The sequence below is a fragment of the Helianthus annuus genome, chromosome 15 (genome assembly GCF_002127325.2).
Source record: "Helianthus annuus cultivar XRQ/B chromosome 15, HanXRQr2.0-SUNRISE, whole genome shotgun sequence".
NCBI classification, from domain to species: Eukaryota; Viridiplantae; Streptophyta; class Magnoliopsida; order Asterales; family Asteraceae; genus Helianthus; species Helianthus annuus.
Genome location: NC_035447.2, coordinates 73559038 through 73578062, shown reverse-complemented (window position 1 = coordinate 73578062; position 19025 = coordinate 73559038). Strand labels below are relative to the sequence as shown.

The 19025-nt window shown below is 37.8% G+C and overlaps 2 protein-coding genes and 1 pseudogene across 2 annotated transcripts; 2 read left to right on the top strand and 1 right to left on the bottom strand.

Annotated features, from left to right (window-relative positions):
• The first annotated feature begins 4320 nt into the window (after positions 1–4320).
• On the top strand, positions 4321–8568 carry LOC110913877 (annotated as a pseudogene).
• A 3075-nt stretch (positions 8569–11643) lies between these two features.
• On the top strand, positions 11644–12081 carry LOC110913876 (egg cell-secreted protein 1.2). Its single transcript, XM_022158695.1, has one exon. It carries the CDS (start codon positions 11644–11646, stop codon positions 12079–12081), a length of 438 nt encoding a protein of 145 aa, XP_022014387.1.
• Positions 12082–16482: 4401 nt separating this feature from the next.
• On the bottom strand, positions 16483–17851 carry LOC110909782 (citrate-binding protein). Its single transcript, XM_022154543.2, has 2 exons — positions 17580–17851; positions 16483–16947 (listed from the first exon to the last, which is right to left on the bottom strand). Exons 1-2 carry the CDS (start codon positions 17847–17849, stop codon positions 16558–16560), a joined length of 660 nt encoding a protein of 219 aa, XP_022010235.2. The 5' UTR covers positions 17850–17851; the 3' UTR covers positions 16483–16557.
• Between the last annotated feature and the right edge of the window lie 1174 nt (positions 17852–19025).

Below are 19025 nucleotides of genomic sequence, written 5' to 3'. Positions count from 1 at the left end.
CGGGCGGGGTTAACACACTGGTCTCGTCAAGAAGGGTTAATCCCTTCCTCTCGGAGATCGCTGGCTGGGTCACCGGTGGATGATCTCCTGCACAAGGAAACAAGCCGTGACTCGTAACAAGGAGGATGGGGTGGGGGGTGCTCCTTGTTACCACTCTCCGGCGTGAGAATCAGTAGTTTGCTTGGGAAGCAAAGTAAGATAGTAGTAGTAGTGAGAGAGTTGTGTAGAGATACCTCAAACCTGGTTTGGGGTCGGTATTTATAGCCGAGGAGTGAAGGAGGAGATTGATGGATGGGCTGACGACGAGCTGCACCGTTGCAGGTGTGTCAGTCTCGCCGGCCGTGGGGGTTACGCCACGTCAGCCCATTGCTTTAATAGCTCTGACAGGGGACTGTCGCCGGCGCCACTTGCCTCGTGGTGTCAGCCACTTGCATGGCGTGTCAGTCCACTTGTTGGATATGCAGGATGCGGTGCGAGCCGCATCGCTGCATGCGGTAACGTCTGAAGTTACCGCGTCTCCTACTTGTGATCAAGAAATACGCGAGATGCGGTGTTGGCCGCGTCATCGCATGTGGAGACTATTTGCTCGCTTCCCTTGTCGTGACGAAAATGGCCATATGATGCGGTGCCAGCCGCATCGATATGTTCATCTTCTTTCGTACTTAGGTCAAGCTATTCATCTTCGGACCGAATGGGTTCGAAGGATGTGACCGCGTTGGTGCGGTTTGCTTACTGGTAGGGGTTTGTTTGATGCGGGTAATGGTCGTTTTGGGACCATACCCCTTCAAGTCCCCCCAGTCTAGTGTTGCTACCTTGTGCAAGTTGCACGTGGGAGGAGCACTGGACTTATGGTGTAGGAAGGTAGTTTGGCAGTCTGGAGAAAATTCTAGGCCAGATCAAACTGGTGATCTGGTAAAAAATCCGGCTATGCCTCTTCCGTACCGGTGAAGGAGTTTCGCTTGATGCGAAATTCTCAGCCGTTGCATGTCATCAGGTGGGTTGCCACCTGTTGTTGTGTTGAAGGCCTGTTAGGGACCTTCATAGTAATGCTGCACAAACTTCGAACCAACCTCTAGGATGGTGGTTCGAAGGTTTGCACATGTTTCGAACCTCTTGGGGGTGGTTTCTTCTTCGAACCATTTGCCAGAATGGTGCACGAAGAAGAAAAGAAAAGCTTTTAAACCAACCTTTGCGGTCGGGTTTGAAGGTTTTGGATGTTGTGTTAGAACTTTGCTCAAGTTCTATGTTCAGCATCCTATGATGAGATGACCATCCCTTTTTTGTGGGGTGTGCGTGTTCATCTTGATAGCTCTCAAGTGACCGTACGTTCTTTGCGGTTACCTCGTTGCGTCATTGTTGGCCCTGTTTGGTCGAACAATGTGGATCTAAACTATGGGTAAATAAACATGGTCATAGGCAAGGGGATGCCCATCGTTGTTTATTCCATGCGGTCCATTGGTAGGTAAACAAAGTCCTAAGCAGACTTGTTACCGCGGTACGTTGGCAGGTAAACAAAGTCATAGGGAGACTTGTTACCGCTGTTCGGACACTTGCTGCTTGATAAGTGCTTGTTTAGAGCACGTATCTGCGTTCTTTCTGGAGCCACTTTCCTTCACGCTCCAATACCGAGTTTACAACGAGGTAGCCTCGTTCGGTGATGTGGAGTGAGCTTTGCTCTACCGTAGCAACCACTCTGCGGAAGCTATGATTATGTCTGTAGCTCTTCATGGGTGTCTGCGATGTTGCAGTCCCATTTTCGCTCAAAGTGTGCTTGTTGCACGGATGTAGCTCTTGAAGGTTCAGGAGTCAGGGCTGCTGATGTGCGGTCGCGTAGATTCCGTTCCTTCTTTTTGCTGAAGAAGTTGTTCATGCACCCTCTGTGGTTGTGAACCGGACAGGAGGGATTTGAAGCTTGAAGAGAATGAAGGCAATGCGCTTTTCCTGTTCCTGAGATGCGGTTCAGTCCAAAGAACAACACTGGTTCTGAGCATCTGACACATCTGAATGGGTTCATGTGTGTCACTTCCGCATATTTCACGTGTGCTCGTGAGTGATGCGGAAAAGGTAATATATCCCTTTAATCCATACCGCAAGAACTGACAATACTTGCAGAGCCTCACGGAAAAGGCTCTTAACCTTGTGGTCGTGGGTTCGGGCCCCACGGTGGGCGCCAATGATGAAACAATGGTTAACCGGGCGGGGTTAACACACTGGTCTCGTCAAGAAGGGTTAATCCCTTCCTCTCGGAGATCGCTGACTGGGTCACCGGTGGATGATCTCCTGCATAAGGAAACAAGCCGTGACTCGTAACAAGGAGGATGGGGTGGGGGGTGCTCCTTGTTACCACTCTCCGGCGTGAGAATCAGTAGTTTGCTTGGGAAGCAAAGTAAGATAGTAGTAGTAGTGAGAGAGTTGTGTAGAGATACCTCAAACCTGGTTTGGGGTCGGTATTTATAGCCGAGGAGTGAAGGAGGAGATTGATGGATGGGCTGACGACGAGCTGCACCGTTGCAGGTGTGTCAGTCTCGCCGGCCGTGGGGGTTACGCCACGTCAGCCCATTGCTTTAATAGCTCTGACAGGGGACTGTCGCCGGCGCCACTTGCCTCGTGGTGTCAGCCACTTGCATGGCGTGTCAGTCCACTTGTTGGATATGCAGGATGCGGTGCGAGCCGCATCGCTGCATGCGGTAACGTCTGAAGTTACCGCGTCTCCTACTTGTGATCAAGAAATACGCGAGATGCGGTGTTGGCCGCGTCATCGCATGTGGAGACTATTTGCTCGCTTCCCTTGTCGTGACGAAAATGGCCATATGATGCGGTGCCAGCCGCATCGATATGTTCATCTTCTTTCGTACTTAGGTCAAGCTATTCATCTTCGGACCGAATGGGTTCGAAGGATGTGACCGCGTTGGTGCGGTTTGCTTACTGGTAGGCGTTTGTTTGATGCGGGTAATGGTCGTTTTGGGACCATACCCCTTCAGCTGCCAAAATCAGCTACCGCTCAACTTTGTATTATGCTATAACCTGAACGGAGATTACTAAATGCAAGTAAGGTATAGTATACCGACCCTGTGATACTTGGTACACTTACAAACGTTCATAGTTTAAAATTATAAGAAATTCACTTGAAGAAATATAGTGGTAGCCTATGTACTTTTTATTATCTTTTTGTAAACATAGACAAGTAAACTAATGTATCAAGGTTATAAAGCTTTTCAAATTATGACAATTGTATGTTGAATTATATGTTGCTTTATCAAGGGCAAAAACATGAGATGGAGTCAAAATACTAATAATTGACAACGGAAAACCTACAGATAAAACAACTAATGTGATTTATATAGAGATTTTCAACGAATCGTGATCGTTGCATATTCATGTATTTCAATTTGTCGTTGTAATCTAATATATTCGTTTGTGTTTTAACGTGTATAAAATAATAATATTTAATGTCGGCGGTATTAATGAAGAAATTTTCTTTTATCAACCCGCGAAATTTGCGGGTTCTTAAACTAGTATATATATATAAACATGATAAATAAGGGCTTATGTGTCATGTTATAAGGACTTGGGAAATGATGTGGCATCACCATAGGGCTTCTAAATATGAGTTTTGGCTCCAAAAATTCGGGTCAATTTTTTCTTCATTTGGGTAAACACGGGATCCGGATTTTGACCCATGTATATATTGTTCTAAAATTCTAAATTTCCTTATTCTTTTCATTCAAGAACCCTGACAGAACTCTATTCTCTCGATCTTCCCTCTCAAAACCCTAGGGCCGCCTACGTATTTTGTTCAGTTGAAGGGTTTTTGGTTCAGATTTGTTCATCAGTTTGATGTTAAATTCGAATTTGATCTTACAACCATCTTCCTCTTTGTCATTTTCTTTTGTTCTGATTACGATTTTCTTATGAATCCATTTACAATTACCACTATGGAGATTTACACCATTAAAGCTTCAAGGGTTTTTCATTTTTCCACAAGTTACACCATTAAAGCTTCCATCTTTTATCACTCTAGGGTTTTATGCTCATCGCTTCTTCCAATTTCTCACCTTTGTATTCAGAATTTGAGATCCAGTTCAATAGTATGTATATTCTTTCGATTCGTTCACTTTAGGGCTTAATTCAATTTCTTTGATTTTTTTATTGGTTTGAATTTGTTTTATGCATGAGGTTGTTTTTTGAGCTTTTAGTAATATTATTAGTATTAATATTAGTTGTTAAAGAAAGTCAGACTTGAGCTTTAATAGAGTTTTGGTGTTGATCTGAGTGGAAATTATGGGTTTAGGTTCATTTAGTTTAGAAGTGGGAAAGTGAATGTCTGGTTCAGGGATGGATTTTGGCCCGGAGAGCGGTGGCGCTGGCATAATTTTAACGCCGGCACGGTTTGTGTGGCCATATGGGTGAAGGAGTGTGTACTTAAGTGGCTCTTTTACAGGGTGAGTTTTAGTGATTATGTTTGTTTTTAAGGTTACACGCCAAGTGTTTGTGATATTGCCTGAATGAATGGATTGAAATATTGGTTGATTGGTGGTCAATTGCAGCAGTTTTGAGTTATTTATGTTTGAATTTGTTTGAAATAAATCTCAGGTTCAATAATAAGAAACTGAATAACCCAATTCAAGTAGAATTATATGCTCTTTACTTTTGTGAGTATGATTTTAAACATTCTTACACATTTACAGGATAAGTAAGAGAACGCTTCCAACAAGGTTTGGGAAGCATAGAGGTTTTGCTTTTGTCGAGTATGTAAACCAAACAAGAGACGAAAAACGCCCTTCAAGCTCTCTCTATCAAACACTAATTTTTATGGACACAATCCGGTACGTTGTTTTCGTGAAAATATTTAATTAAATTACCAATTTGGGTTCTTAGGTGTCCATCTAACGGTTTTAACAACTTTTTTTTGTCAATAGAATACTAATGTGGGCTTGGAAGGTCTCATTTCAATCTTTTTTAGGCCTTTTTTATACACATATTATGGCAAATATCAATTGGGTATCAAAATATATTTGTTCGAGGGTTATCAAAAAAAAATTTAAAAGACCATTTAAATATAAAAAATTGAGTTTAGTCCCTTAGTTTAGATTCAATACAACACGGATTTAAAAAGAATATTGGTATGGATCATGAAGGCCTAACCGGAGATATCACCATATCGATTATTGTGTTGAGTATTTAAGAGATATTTTACTTTTTAGGAAATGGTGAAGGCTCGATCAAGAATAATGGTATACGAAGGAGGAGTGTTGTAGGTGAAAACATCTTTGGTTTTAAAAAGTGCGCATATGGCCCAAAGTGCAAGCCGTTAACCCCCCTGGGCGAATGTTTTCCTATGTAATCCATCATGCTTGATTACATATTTGCGCGGGCTATTTTAAAATTTGTTTACACATGTTACTATTTGAAACATGATGAAGTACAAGTGTATGGGTTAGGGACTCTACCAGTTTTTATTTTTTGAATTAAGGGTTTATTAGTTGTGTCATGATTGTTTTGTTTAAGGTCCCCAGATTTAAGTCGTTTTGCTAATATCACCATATTATTCTTGATATTAGGATATATATACATTGCTTGATTACTTAAAATTAGGGGTGGCAAAGTGGGTTGGGTAACGGGTCATATTTTAGTATGGTCCAGCTCAACCAGCAAACACTTTCTAGATTTTTTTTTATAAATATTATGTCCTCATCTTCGTATTATGGACTGTAGTGGCTGCCATTTGAAGGTTAACTGGAAGTTTATATGTGCAATTAATTAAGTTTTAATTGTTGTTAACTTCTTGATGACGTAGTATACCGGAATAGTGATTTTTTTGCCACTTGGCGGTTTGTCATTGGTGGCTTTTTCCCCCTTTATCTGATCTTGGTATTGTTTGTGGTTTGTTATTCGTGGCTTTTTTTATAAATATTGGTGGATTTTTTTGGATGATTTTGCCAGTAGAGTTTTATATATATTATCTTGGCACTAAATTGGAAGGCAAGAAAACGCATGCCCTTTTTCTGCTTTTTGAGTCGATAAGTGTAGAGGGTTTGATTTCATCGATAGATTGAAGAGTTTACTCGAAGCCGAATGCCCTGGCATTGTTTCTTGTGCTGATATTGTTTGCTCTTGCTGCTAGAGACTCCATCGTTGTCATCGTAAGAATTCATATTTCATTACCATAAATCTGACCCTAATACAAACATACTGATTTCTTTCGGTTTTATTAAAGGGTGGCCCTTCTTGGAAAGTACCAACGGGCCGAAGAGACGGGGTGATATCAGTTGCATCAGAGTCGTTAGCCGAAATCCCCGCTCCATTCGACAACATCACCACCCTCATACAAAACTTTGCCAATAAAAGTCTTGATATAAAGGATCTTGTTTTGCTTTCAGGTTAGTTATATTACAATACAAGATGTTTGATGCATTTTGTTTGACTAAATTATATGCCTTTTATATGAATCAACTTAATGATAAGTAAACGAGTCAAAATTGTCACCAGAACTGATACGAAGTTTACTATATTTTGATGTTATTTTAGGTTCTCACACTATTGGAATCTCGCTTTATACCTCATTTTCAAACCGTCCATACAATTTGACGGGTGTGGGAGATCAAGACCCGACACTCGATAGTGAATACGCTGCCAATCTTAAATCAAGAAAATGCAGGACACAAAACGACAATACAACAATAGTTGAGATGGATCCTGGGAGCCGTACCACTTTCGATCTTAGCTACTACTCGCTATTGCTAAAGCGTAGGGGATTGTTCGAGTCTGATTCGGCTCTGACTAGGGACTCGAACACGTTGGCATTAATAAACCAACTCCTTCAAGGATCACTTCAGAATTTCTTAAGTGAGTTTGCAATGCCCATGGAGAAAATGGGTCGGATTGAGGTGAAAACGGGTACCTCCGGTGAAATCCGAAAGAATTGTGCTGTTGCAAACAGCTAAGTGTGTAGTCCTTTGATGTTTTATTTATTTTGATTATTTCTTATTTATGTTTGTTGGGGTGTTTTTATTTTCTATCTATCAGTTAGAGACACGTGGCCAGATACGTTAACATTATCGATTTTAATATTTCAGGTACACAACCTTTTGAATTCTGCTCATTATCACTAAGCTGGCTTTCAATTACTACTTAGAGGTTCTGTACTCCCATATTCTTAAGATCTGGTCTAACTGGACAAATTTTATATTTTGTGATGACGGTTGTAAACTATTATTGCAGATAAAGCCACTTGTGGGTCCTACAAAAGCTATCATGCGTGTTCATATCAGAACTTACGCATGGCATGAGTTCTTCCCTCAGGGTAATAATGAGAATATTAAAGGAATTATGAAAAGTTCAAGACTCAGATATGGGATACCCTTATATTTGTTTTCCGAATTTGGATTGTGCGGTTTTGCAGCAAGGAACAATATTGGTGTGGTGGTTGCACTCTGGGCTCCAATTTTTGTGATTCTCTTCCTTATTTGGTTTATAGTGAAAAGGTGAAAACCAGCAGCGTATACATTTGGGACTCCACAAGTATATCGGATTACGCTTTGCTAATGTTTGGTGGTAATTTAATTCCAAGCAAGAATGGAGATGTCATTGAGATGCTCGATGTGTATCTTCAGTTTTCTGCGTCCAAGAGTGTGTTGGGATTGATAAAGGTACGTTTTTGCGTTAGATATGGTGATATGGGTGGGATGAGTAACGGGTAAAAATTGTTCGGGGTCAAAATGGGTGATTTTCCATACAGGTATGGTTCGAGTTTGATTGGTCTAAATTCTAAAACACTTTCTTTTTTGCAGATTTGCTAGCTCCCATTGAGGTTCTTACCATCTATTGTCCAAATAATCTTCTGGGGATCACACAAATTACTCAAGTTTTTCAAGATACTGACATTGGTTAATCAAGATAATGACAAAACTGCACTTCAGGTGTATGTTTTTATCTAAATGTGATGCTATAATATAAAGAGTACAAAAATCTTGATGCACCAGTTTGGTTTGTTTAAACTGTAACCTGATACTTGATCGTTTCTTATTAGCCTTGTGAAAGACTTATAAATATAATTTAGGCGATATTGAATCTCAACTTTATCGCCCGGCTTTTGATTTGATCATAATATTAATTATGCTTAATCCGCCAATTCGCAATTACCGGATTTGTGAAGGTGAGAAACTTTCAGGTGTTCTTGTAACAAGAATCTTTGATTTCAAATTAACAAAAATCTTTGTTTCCATTCAGACAATTGCTTCTTTGAAGAAAGGTGCATATATTTTGAAGTACGATCGAAGAGGATAGCCTAAACTTTGTCCTTTCAGGTACAAAAACTTTGATCTGATTTTCGATCAAGCATCAATGTGGTCATCGGACTATAAGTGCGAAGAAAACGAACAAAAAAACATTCTTTCTTCATGTTTTTTTGATAAACTTGGTAGCTTATAACTGTTGTTTGTTACTACATTGCACCAAAAATGTTAGTTGAACTGTAGCAATGGTTCAAAAAGACGACAAGTGCACCACATGGTGGTTAATGTTATGTTGAGAAATTTTCATATATTGTCATAACAGATTTCTATTTTTTTGGCCGTATCAGTACGTTGTTATTTGACCCATTTGTGTTGGAAGTTGTACCAAATTGAAAGGAATTGTGAATTATAAATTAAAGAACTTAGTTTAGATGTTGAATTAAGACTGCGGGGTATGGGGCGGGGGTTTGGGCGTGGGTGGGCTGAAAACGCCCAAGCCACCACCCCGGGTGGGCATGGGTTTGGGCGTGGCCCCTTTTTCGTGGGTTTGAAGCCGGGCGTGGGGCGGGCTAGCAAGGTGATATGGCAGGCTCTCAATGGCTATGTGTCAACTCATGCCCCCAACCCAAGCTCCCAACTCAAGCCCCACCATACCCCATGGGCGTGAGTTTTTTTTTTCCATTTTTTTCCCATTCCATGTGTCAACAAATGCCCCAACCCATGCCCCAACCCAACCCAAGCCCACCATACCCCACAGTCTAAAGTGAAGGCACCAGTACATATCTCATGAAATTGATACGTAAAGTGGGAAGTGATTGAATATATTGTGTGGAATTGACTTGGACATGTTAGAAATGATGAGATGGGTCGAACTTTACAGATGGCGTTGCTTACACCATGTCTTCAAAAGTGTGGGTTTTTTTGCATTACTTTTATTGATACACGTATGATTAATGTGATTTAAATTTTCCAACCCGGGTTACCACCCGGGTGATAACCTAGTGTTATTATATGGAAGAGTGAGTTGAACTTCTATTAGAACAGTTGAACTTCTATAAGACCCCGCACAAAAACCAAGCTCGTTGAGTCGTTGCAACTTAGACTTAAGGGTATGGTGAGGCCCATCCCCATGAGGATGGGCCGTCACCCGGGCGCCACATCACCGACTCGTGAAAGATGGGCCTCCTTCACTTTTGAGAGGGGTGGAGGATGAGGCCCCATATAATTTATAAAAACAATTAAAAATTTAATTTATTTGATTATTTAAAGAGAGAAAGAGATAGAGAGGAGAGAGAAAGAGAGAGAGGACACAGAAAGAAGAGAGAGAGAGAAAGCGGCACGACGAGAACAGCTGTGGGTTGCTGGGGACGCCGGGACGGGAGGGAGGGGGACGGTTTGGGGGACCGGCGCCGGTCCTAGCCGGGCCTAGCCGGCCCCCATACCTTCTAATCTTAGTAGCAAATAAAAAAAAAGGAGTTGTTTGCTAACTAATAGTTCAACCAATTTTAATATTTTATTATTATTATTTTATTATTTTGTTTAGAAGTATCAAGCTTATTATCCAGCCATAAAAACTCTTAAGTCATTTTTATGTTTATCTAACCATAAAAACTCTATATCGGTGTTTCAGTCACTATTTTTTGTTTCTTTTTGTCTTTTAACTAGTAGAGGTACTTTGTGCTTCGTGGCACAGAAATTTGTTTGGTATTGTTTTGCTCCTTTAAGGTATCAACACTTGTTAAAGTAATCAAAACAAAAAACCTAAGGCTATAGTATTTTTGGATAAAAGAATAAAATAAATAAATAAAATTTGAGATTTAGAATTACATAAATGTTAAAGAATACAAATTTAATAAATTAAATTAATATAACTATTTAATTGTAACTTGAGGGTTGTGAGAAGATTGTAGTGCAAAAACAAAGAATAAAGTAATACACTCTAAAAGAAAGAGATGGTAAGACTACCCACTATCACAAGCCCTTCTAACAACCGGTTGCCACCTTCAAATAAGACAAACAACTTTTTCACTTTTAAAATATTAAAATATTAAACAGTGGCACAACCCGTTCATCCTTGCAACCTTTGGTTGCAACCTTGAATTGATTATTATAATATATTTTGTTTGTCTTTTTATTATTACAATAATTTTATTTTACTTTATAACTCATATTTATTTATAAAATATTGATTTTGGTTGGGTTGTGGATGTGAGTGAAAAGTTAGATTGAGTTGGGTTGTGAAGATGGAAGAGAGAGAAATTAGTTTTTTAATAAAAGGTTGGGTTGGATTGGGTTGGGTTGTGATAGTGGATAGTCTAAGAACTGTAATTAGTATTCAAAAAGAAAAGAAGACGAGGGATGGACCAAAATACATCCTGCCTCTAATTTTCCACTTCGTCACATGTAAAGCTTGGATGCCTTTTTAGGCTTTCTACCTGATCAAATTTCATATTTGATCATCACCCATCTTAAATAAGTGAATGCTAATAATTTAGAATTTGAAAGAAATTATAAAGCCTTTGTTGTCGTAATTTAATGGGAAAATTACAAGTTTTGTCCTTTATTTTAATACCATTTTTCAGGCGGTGTCATTTCCAATTAATTTTGACAGGTTTTGCCCTTTAAAGAGAATTTTGTTGCATGTTTTGTTTTTTAACCCTAACCCAATTAGTTTTTTTTTTTTGTTAAATCTAGTAATGTGACATGCACATAAGGGTAATTTTGTCAATTTAACTCTCTATCTCTCTCTAAAACACCTCATCCTTATCACCACCACAACACCCACCTTCACTGTCACCACCCCACAAGACTTCCACCGCCACCAGACCTCCATTGCCACTGCTCACACCACCACCCCTACCATGTCAGCACAAAACCACCACCCACACAACCTTCACCAACTACCACCATGAATAACCACCAACCAAACCGCCACCAAACCCTCGCCACAATCTCGCACATGAAACCCCTGTCGCACCTAAAACCCTTGACACAATTTCCCACCGGAAACCCCCTGTCGCACTTAAACCCCTATGTCTCTTCTCACCTTTTTCTCCCACCGTTGAAATAAACACAAAACCCTAGTCGTTCATGGTGAATCAACAAATCACAAAACTCACAAATCTAAGAAATTGACGAAATCAACAAATAAAAAAAACTCACTGATATCGTACCGTTGATTGAGTAATTTAAAAAAAATGTATATATCACAACTCATATATTACTCAAAGTTTAAAATTTAATATTGTTCAATAGTGTGTGTTTTAATGCATTAATATTAACATGTAGTTATTAACATCATATATCATAAAAGTCGTCCGTTGGCCTCCCAATAAACCGTAACACCTCACCATACATCTCCTATAAATTCATCTTCCATCATCTAGAACAAAAAAACATACCACAAATCATGGCCAACCCTTCTCCAATGATCATGTTAACCCTAGTTCTTGCAACAATGTCCATGGTTCACACAAGACCTTTTACCAACATGACCAATATTGGTCCACCGCCCTTAGTGGCACGACTCAAGCTTGACAATAATGATGGACAAGATGGTGGTTTGACAGGTTGTTGGGACACGTTGTTTGACCTTCATGCTTGCACCGGTGAAATTGTACTTTTCTTTATAAATGGAGAGACTTATTTAGGGACAGGTTGTTGTAGGGCGATCCAGAAAATAGAAAAGTTGTGTTGGCCGTCTTTGATGGGGTCACTTGGTTTCACTTCGCAAGAAAGTGATATATTACGTGGCTATTGTGATGTTTCAGATAATTGTGATGTTCCGACAGCTCAGCCTCCGCCACATACCCCCAATACCACCACCAATAGCCGTAATAGATTTTAGTCGATGAAGGTTAAAGAACAATCATGAATAATGTAATAAGAGAGTTTTTTGTGATAATCAACTTTCTTTTATCTATTTAGTTACCATTTTATGTTTCTGGTTTTACTTCTAATATTTTTATTTCAACATTCATTTCTCATGAGTGTTTTATCATGTTATGCGTGTGTGATAGGGGTTTGGTAGCCGAATATGGGTCAACAACAAAAACAATGGGTCAAGATTTTAGTTTGGATGCCACAATTATTTAAGCCACGTCCCACTTTACTCTAATTCCATTTTTAGCTTATTTGTTTACAATTTTCTTTTGTTTATTTTCTATTTTGTTTTTATGTTATATTTAGATTAGTGGAGTTAGTGGGTAGTTATTAGTTTTAGGAATTCCTTTATGTAATACTTCAGTTTACGAATGAGAAGTTAGTGTGTTTTTTGAGTATGAGATTTTTCTCTTTGGTTGGTTTATCTCAATGGATTTTGAGTTAAATTGATTGTGTCTATGCTAGCTCAATTGTGGCATATTGAGTGGTGTTCTTAGACCCGAATTTATAACCGGAGTGGTGATTTCTGTATCTTCGGGAGTGATTCACAGCCCTACTGTTGGTTTTGGTGGTGTATCTGTATCCAAAACGAACCGTAGATCTATCTTTTATTTGACCGTTTTATTTGAACCGGTGATTCGGGGTTTTACTCCTATCATTTGGTATCAGAGCCGAAGCAATCCGTTTCGACTCGTTATCCTTCAAAAAAAAAAAAAAAAAAAGCTCTTGTTTGAATTGTTTATTTTTGCAAAAAAAAAAAAAAAAAATGTTTCTTACTTTCATTATCAAATCTGAGAATTATGAGTTCATAGCCTCCAAAGAGTTTACTTCTGCACAGTATGATGAGGAGCCCCGGTACGATGAATATGAGGTTGAGCCAGACGAAGACGAGTGCATGCTTGTGAAACAGGCTCTTTACGGGATTACCGATCAAGAGATTGGGTCACTTATTCATGGTGAACAAGAATTACCATCAGTAGAGAAGAGTACAGCCGTTGTAGAGCAGCCTATGGACACTATGTTCCGCACAACTTACTCAACAAAATCTGAAAAATCTAACTATGATGAGCTACCAAAAGAAATGCACGAGATGAACATCAAGAAAGATGAATTTGAAGACAAGGAAGTTGAGGCAGTTAATGGAACAGAAAAGAGTCAAATATTAATTGGTAATTTTGTTCAGCCACCATTAGCATTTGTTATTAGACATTTGTTTAGTGGGTGCCTCACTTTTGCAATGACCAATAGTCTCCGTTATCCACCAGAGTTATATCTCTCTTCACCAAGCACATGGGTTGAAAAGGATCTGAGTAGTCATGCAATACCATACACGTCCAAGATGTTATGCGCCATCGGATACCTACCAAAAATACCTCCTGAACCACCCCCTGATGTTATTTCAAGTTTGAGGACAAACTTTTTCGATGGCGGAGAGGATGATAGGGGTTTGGTAGCCGAATATGGGTCAACAACAAAAACAATGGGTCAAGATTTTAGTTTGGATGCCACAATTATTTAAGCCACGTCCCACTTTACTCTAATTCCATTTTTAGCTTATTTGTTTACAATTTTCTTTTGTTTATTTTCTATTTTGTTTTTATGTTATATTTAGATTAGTGGAGTTAGTGGGTAGTTATTAGTTTTAGGAATTCCTTTATGTAATACTTCAGTTTACGAATGAGAAGTTAGTGTGTTTTTTGAGTATGAGATTTTTCTCTTTGGTTGGTTTATCTCAATGGATTTTGAGTTAAATTGATTGTGTCTATGCTAGCTCAATTGTGGCATATTGAGTGGTGTTCTTAGACCCGAATTTATAACCGGAGTGGTGATTTCTGTATCTTCGGGAGTGATTCACAGCCCTACTGTTGGTTTTGGTGGTGTATCTGTATCCAAAACGAACCGTAGATCTATCTTTTATTTGACCGTTTTATTTGAACCGGTGATTCGGGGTTTTACTCCTATCATTGTTTGGTAGCCGAATATGGGTCAACAACAAAAACAATGGGTCAAGATTTTAGTTTGGATGCCACAATTATTTAAGCCACGTCCCACTTTACTCTAATTCCATTTTTAGCTTATTTGTTTACAATTTTCTTTTGTTTATTTTCTATTTTGTTTTTATGTTATATTTAGATTAGTGGAGTTAGTGGGTAGTTATTAGTTTTAGGAATTCCTTTATGTAATACTTCAGTTTACGAATGAGAAGTTAGTGTGTTTTTTGAGTATGAGATTTTTCTCTTTGGTTGGTTTATCTCAATGGATTTTGAGTTAAATTGATTGTGTCTATGCTAGCTCAATTGTGGCATATTGAGTGGTGTTCTTAGACCCGAATTTATAACCGGAGTGGTGATTTCTGTATCTTCGGGAGTGATTCACAGCCCTACTGTTGGTTTTGGTGGTGTATCTGTATCCAAAACGAACCGTAGATCTATCTTTTATTTGACCGTTTTATTTGAACCGGTGATTCGGGGTTTTACTCCTATCAGTGTGTCTCATAATCGTAAAACAATGATATAGTGAGATTTAGAAATAATCAAAGACCGTAAAAGGTTTTGTTTATAATAGTTATGCTAAATTTGTAAAAACGTACTAAATGAGTGTTTATTATATCATACGCGTGTCTCATAACCTTTTACAGTCTTTGACTGTTTCTGAATCTCACTATATATAATATGTATTCATAATTTACAAAACAAATCATATCCTTTACTTCAATCACTGTAAACCATATATACTTTTAACTTGTAGATATATATGCTCTCCTGACTTATAGACATACTTCCAAAATCCAATGTGTCACCCAAAATTTTATAGCCAACTCATGGATATACTTAGTAATAATAATGGAAAGAAATACATTTACCTGTAACAAGAAATGCAAAGTACTATAAAACGTTATCGTTTTTTGGTCTCTTCTATCTACTGTATTAATCATGATTGTTACCTCATCTTGTATTGTATGTTCCATAGTCAGGGCTAATGTATGGTGGTTAGTTATGGAAGGTTGTGATATGAAAGTTGTTGAATTAATATTTGAAGCCTTTAGAATCAAAAGATCAATGACTACTCGTGTTTAGTTCGTAATGTTTGAATCAACCACTAGGAAAATGGTGATTGATATGGTTTTATGAATCAAGAGCATGAGTAGTTGTTTGGCAAACCACATGGTTTTTTTTGACATGTGACGTGCACGTCATCTTAACCAAATCACTTGGTGAAAAGGTGTAGCGGTGAGATATGTGGTTCATAATTGAAAAAAAAAATTGATTGGTTAAGCCATAACCCAACCAATCACAACAACTCTTTCTCTCTCTATCATGCTCATGCGCCACAACCACATGGGAAGGCCAAAATGTGACAACCACATGGAAGGGGGGAGGGTTCTCCTATGGTTTGCAAACTGCATGACCATTACGCATGGTCAAAGACTAGTGGGTGGGGGCCGGCTGAGGCCCGGCTTGGCCCGGCGCCGGTCCCCCACACCATCCCCCATAGGGTCGGCTCGGCAAGTTCGACTCCCACCAGCCGGTGTAGCCGTGCCTCTCTCCTCTCTCCTAACACACACACATCTATACATACATACATATATATATAAAGGGGTTCATCCCCCACCCGCCTAGGTCCATCCCTTCAAGCCGAGCCTACGTGGCGCTGACGTGGCGGCCCATCCCCTTGGGGATGAGGCTCTCCATACCCACTAGTCTAACAGACATATTCATATTCATTAGATAGCGGTTGCTAGGTTGGGATTAGTATAACTTCGTTGTTCTACTTATATAATATGGTTTTGAGAGATATTGTTCATGTTTCATTCACCTCAAAGGATTTACTATGTTAGCAAATTGGTTAAACATGTATTCATGGTACATTTTGGACACACAATAATGATCACAAACGATAAAAGAGATGCACAAATAGTGTTGTGGAGTGTTACTAGGAGGTTGTTTTGCCTAACCCTCACTGATAACTTGCCAAGTTGCATGATGTTCATATGCAATATATTTTATTTATCATATGACAAGAGCATATGACCGTTGGACAACTTATGTGTTGTCCCACACTATGTTTATTTTTTTTTATCTTCGCTTGATATAATTTTACTTTTTGTTTCTTTACAACACACCATCCCGATATACTTATTTTTATCTATACTCGATATATATTTTATTGCTCAAATATTAGATCTTTTTACTTTATTAGCGTTGCATCGTGCTAATTTTTATCCACCTTTCAATATAAATTTTACTCTTAACCGAGCCGACGCAACACGATTGCATACCTTGTTAGAAATAAAACATCGTATACTGGAGTGATGCATACTGCTTTTTTTTTCACTAGAACAAATACGAACAAAAACATAGGAAGCTACATGGCAGATGAAAACCTTGTTAGAAATATGATCCTATGTTGGAACCATAACCTACGGAAAGTCGAACACTAATTAATCATGTCTTCTAAATATCTTGATATCTTTCCAACGAGACTCCATATAGAACGAAGCATGGTCCTGCGTGTACACCCCACACTTGAAATAATGGGATGTTCCACCTCGTCCACGACCCTCGTACTTGAGAACCCCATTTATGTAAACTTTAACGTTGTTTCGTTCGACGTCATGGATAACGTTTAGACGGAACCATTTATTATATAAACGAGACAGAATCATGGGATCCCTGTAATAGAAAAGGCTGGTGTTATACACTCTAAGCATTGCGGTTGTAGCATGTGGCGGCTTCGACCCAAACACCTGCATGATGGATACGCCTGTCGTCCCGCAAGGCACATATCCATATGCTTCGAATTGCCAAACACCCGAAGAGTAGTCGTAACCCTTCAAATAAGATGTACAAAAAGAAGCTACTTAACAGTCTATCTCAAAGTAACTTCACACAATACACAATATAGTAAATAAGTTTCCACAATACACAATATAGTAAATAAGTTTCCAAAGTATCACTAAGGTCACTCAAATATGAAACTTGGTTATGAGATCATAAAAAAAATTACTTTTCCAATTTTACTTTAAGTTAAACAATTATGAAACTTGATTTAGTGATTTGTTTTCTTCACGATAAGGTATTACCTTATATTTCCTTACATTTCAAGTCAATTTCAAAAAAAAGTAATAATAATAATAATAATAATAATAATAATAATAATAATAATAATAATAATAATAATAATAATAATAATAATAATAATAATAATAATCAATAAATAAAAGTTAAGATTCACAAATGTTTCATTTGTCTCATTTAAATTTGATAAAAATTATAAAAAAAAAACCTCACAAGATTAGAACATCTAATGATTTTAGTTAAGTGATTTTATAGGAATATAAATTCCTGAGTGTATTTGATAAAATACTTGAAAAACTTGGTTGTTGTTAGATAAAGTTCCCCATAGTAAACATACACATCAAGTGAAGAAGTTAAAGAACAAAAATGAAGACACGATATTTACTTTAATCCGAATCTCAGAACGAGCACGCGTATGGCTAGTATTCGAGTGAGGTTTGTCGGTCTTGATCACCCAAAGTTTGTGAACTCCTTTGGAAAATTTGTATCTTTGCTCGAGCGGAACATCATAAGGCTTTTGAATGATGAAATTGGACTGATTAAGAGGTTGTGATACAAACCCTAGGGTGGTGTCGATGGTTTCACACCCCATGGTTATGTGTAAGAAAACATAAACAAATAAAATGCATAAATGAAAATATATTAGAGAATTCATCTTTTTCTTAGATCTTTGGATGGCAAGATGATGGGTGTGTGTATATATATAGTGTTATGGATATATGTTACGACATTACACTTGATGACAAATAAGTAAAACATATAGTTTCTGAAATAAAAAAAAAGTAAATTATGTTAATAAAGTGGAACTTGGAAAAGGCAAGTTACTTTCACTATAAAAATATACAATTTTATATGAACGTAAAGGGTTTTTTTTTTTTTCTGTAAATTTATTCCAAAAAATGTCATTTATCCGAGTTATGATTAATTAATTAATTAATTTTTTATTAGGAAAATATGAAGGAAATTTTCGATTTTAATATTGGACTTCTGTATTAGGTTTTTTTTTTTTTTGTTACTTATGATTCTAGCAATGTAATAATTATGTATTTGCCATTTTTCAGTTTAGTTTAATTATTTTGAAGAGAAAACAGGTCGTACGTTTTGATGGTGATGCCTTAGTTGTTTATAGCTGGCAGCACGCTATGTGATACGTTGATCATATAAAACGCGTGTTTCGATATATCCGATCCAAAACATTGCGGTTAAAAGAGAAACGAAATCGAACCCGAGTCGGTTCATTTATAGAAGGTTCCACCTAGCCACTACACCACCCTTACCTTTGCATCAAGATTTAGCGGCATCAAAATTTACAATAACTCGAATTTATACCGTTGAATGAAAACATATTATATTTGACCCTCCTCGTTTCCGAATACAGTTTACGTTATAACGTAGACCAACAAAAAACGTACGCAAAAATAAGCATGAAAAAACGTATTGTATTTGACCATGCTCGTTTCCGAAAAAAATATATCGAAACGTGAATTTATATTGTTAACGTTGAAACATGAATTTGTACCGACATGTACATTAAACTGTCAAAGTGTAGACCAACCGAAAACGTACATAAAATTAACATGAAAACGTATTATATTTGACCAGACTCGTTTCCGAAAAATTTACGTCGAAACGTGAATTTATACCGACATGTACATAAAAATAACTACGTGAGAAAATAGTTTTTTTTTTTATTTTAAACTAAAGAATGAAAATAAGTGAGGTAAATTTGAAAAGTTAAGACCCAAAAAGATGAAAATTACAATTTATAAAGTTTTTAAAGTTTAAGAACTGTTTTAATCAATTTAAAAAATTTAGGCTCTTTTTTATGTTT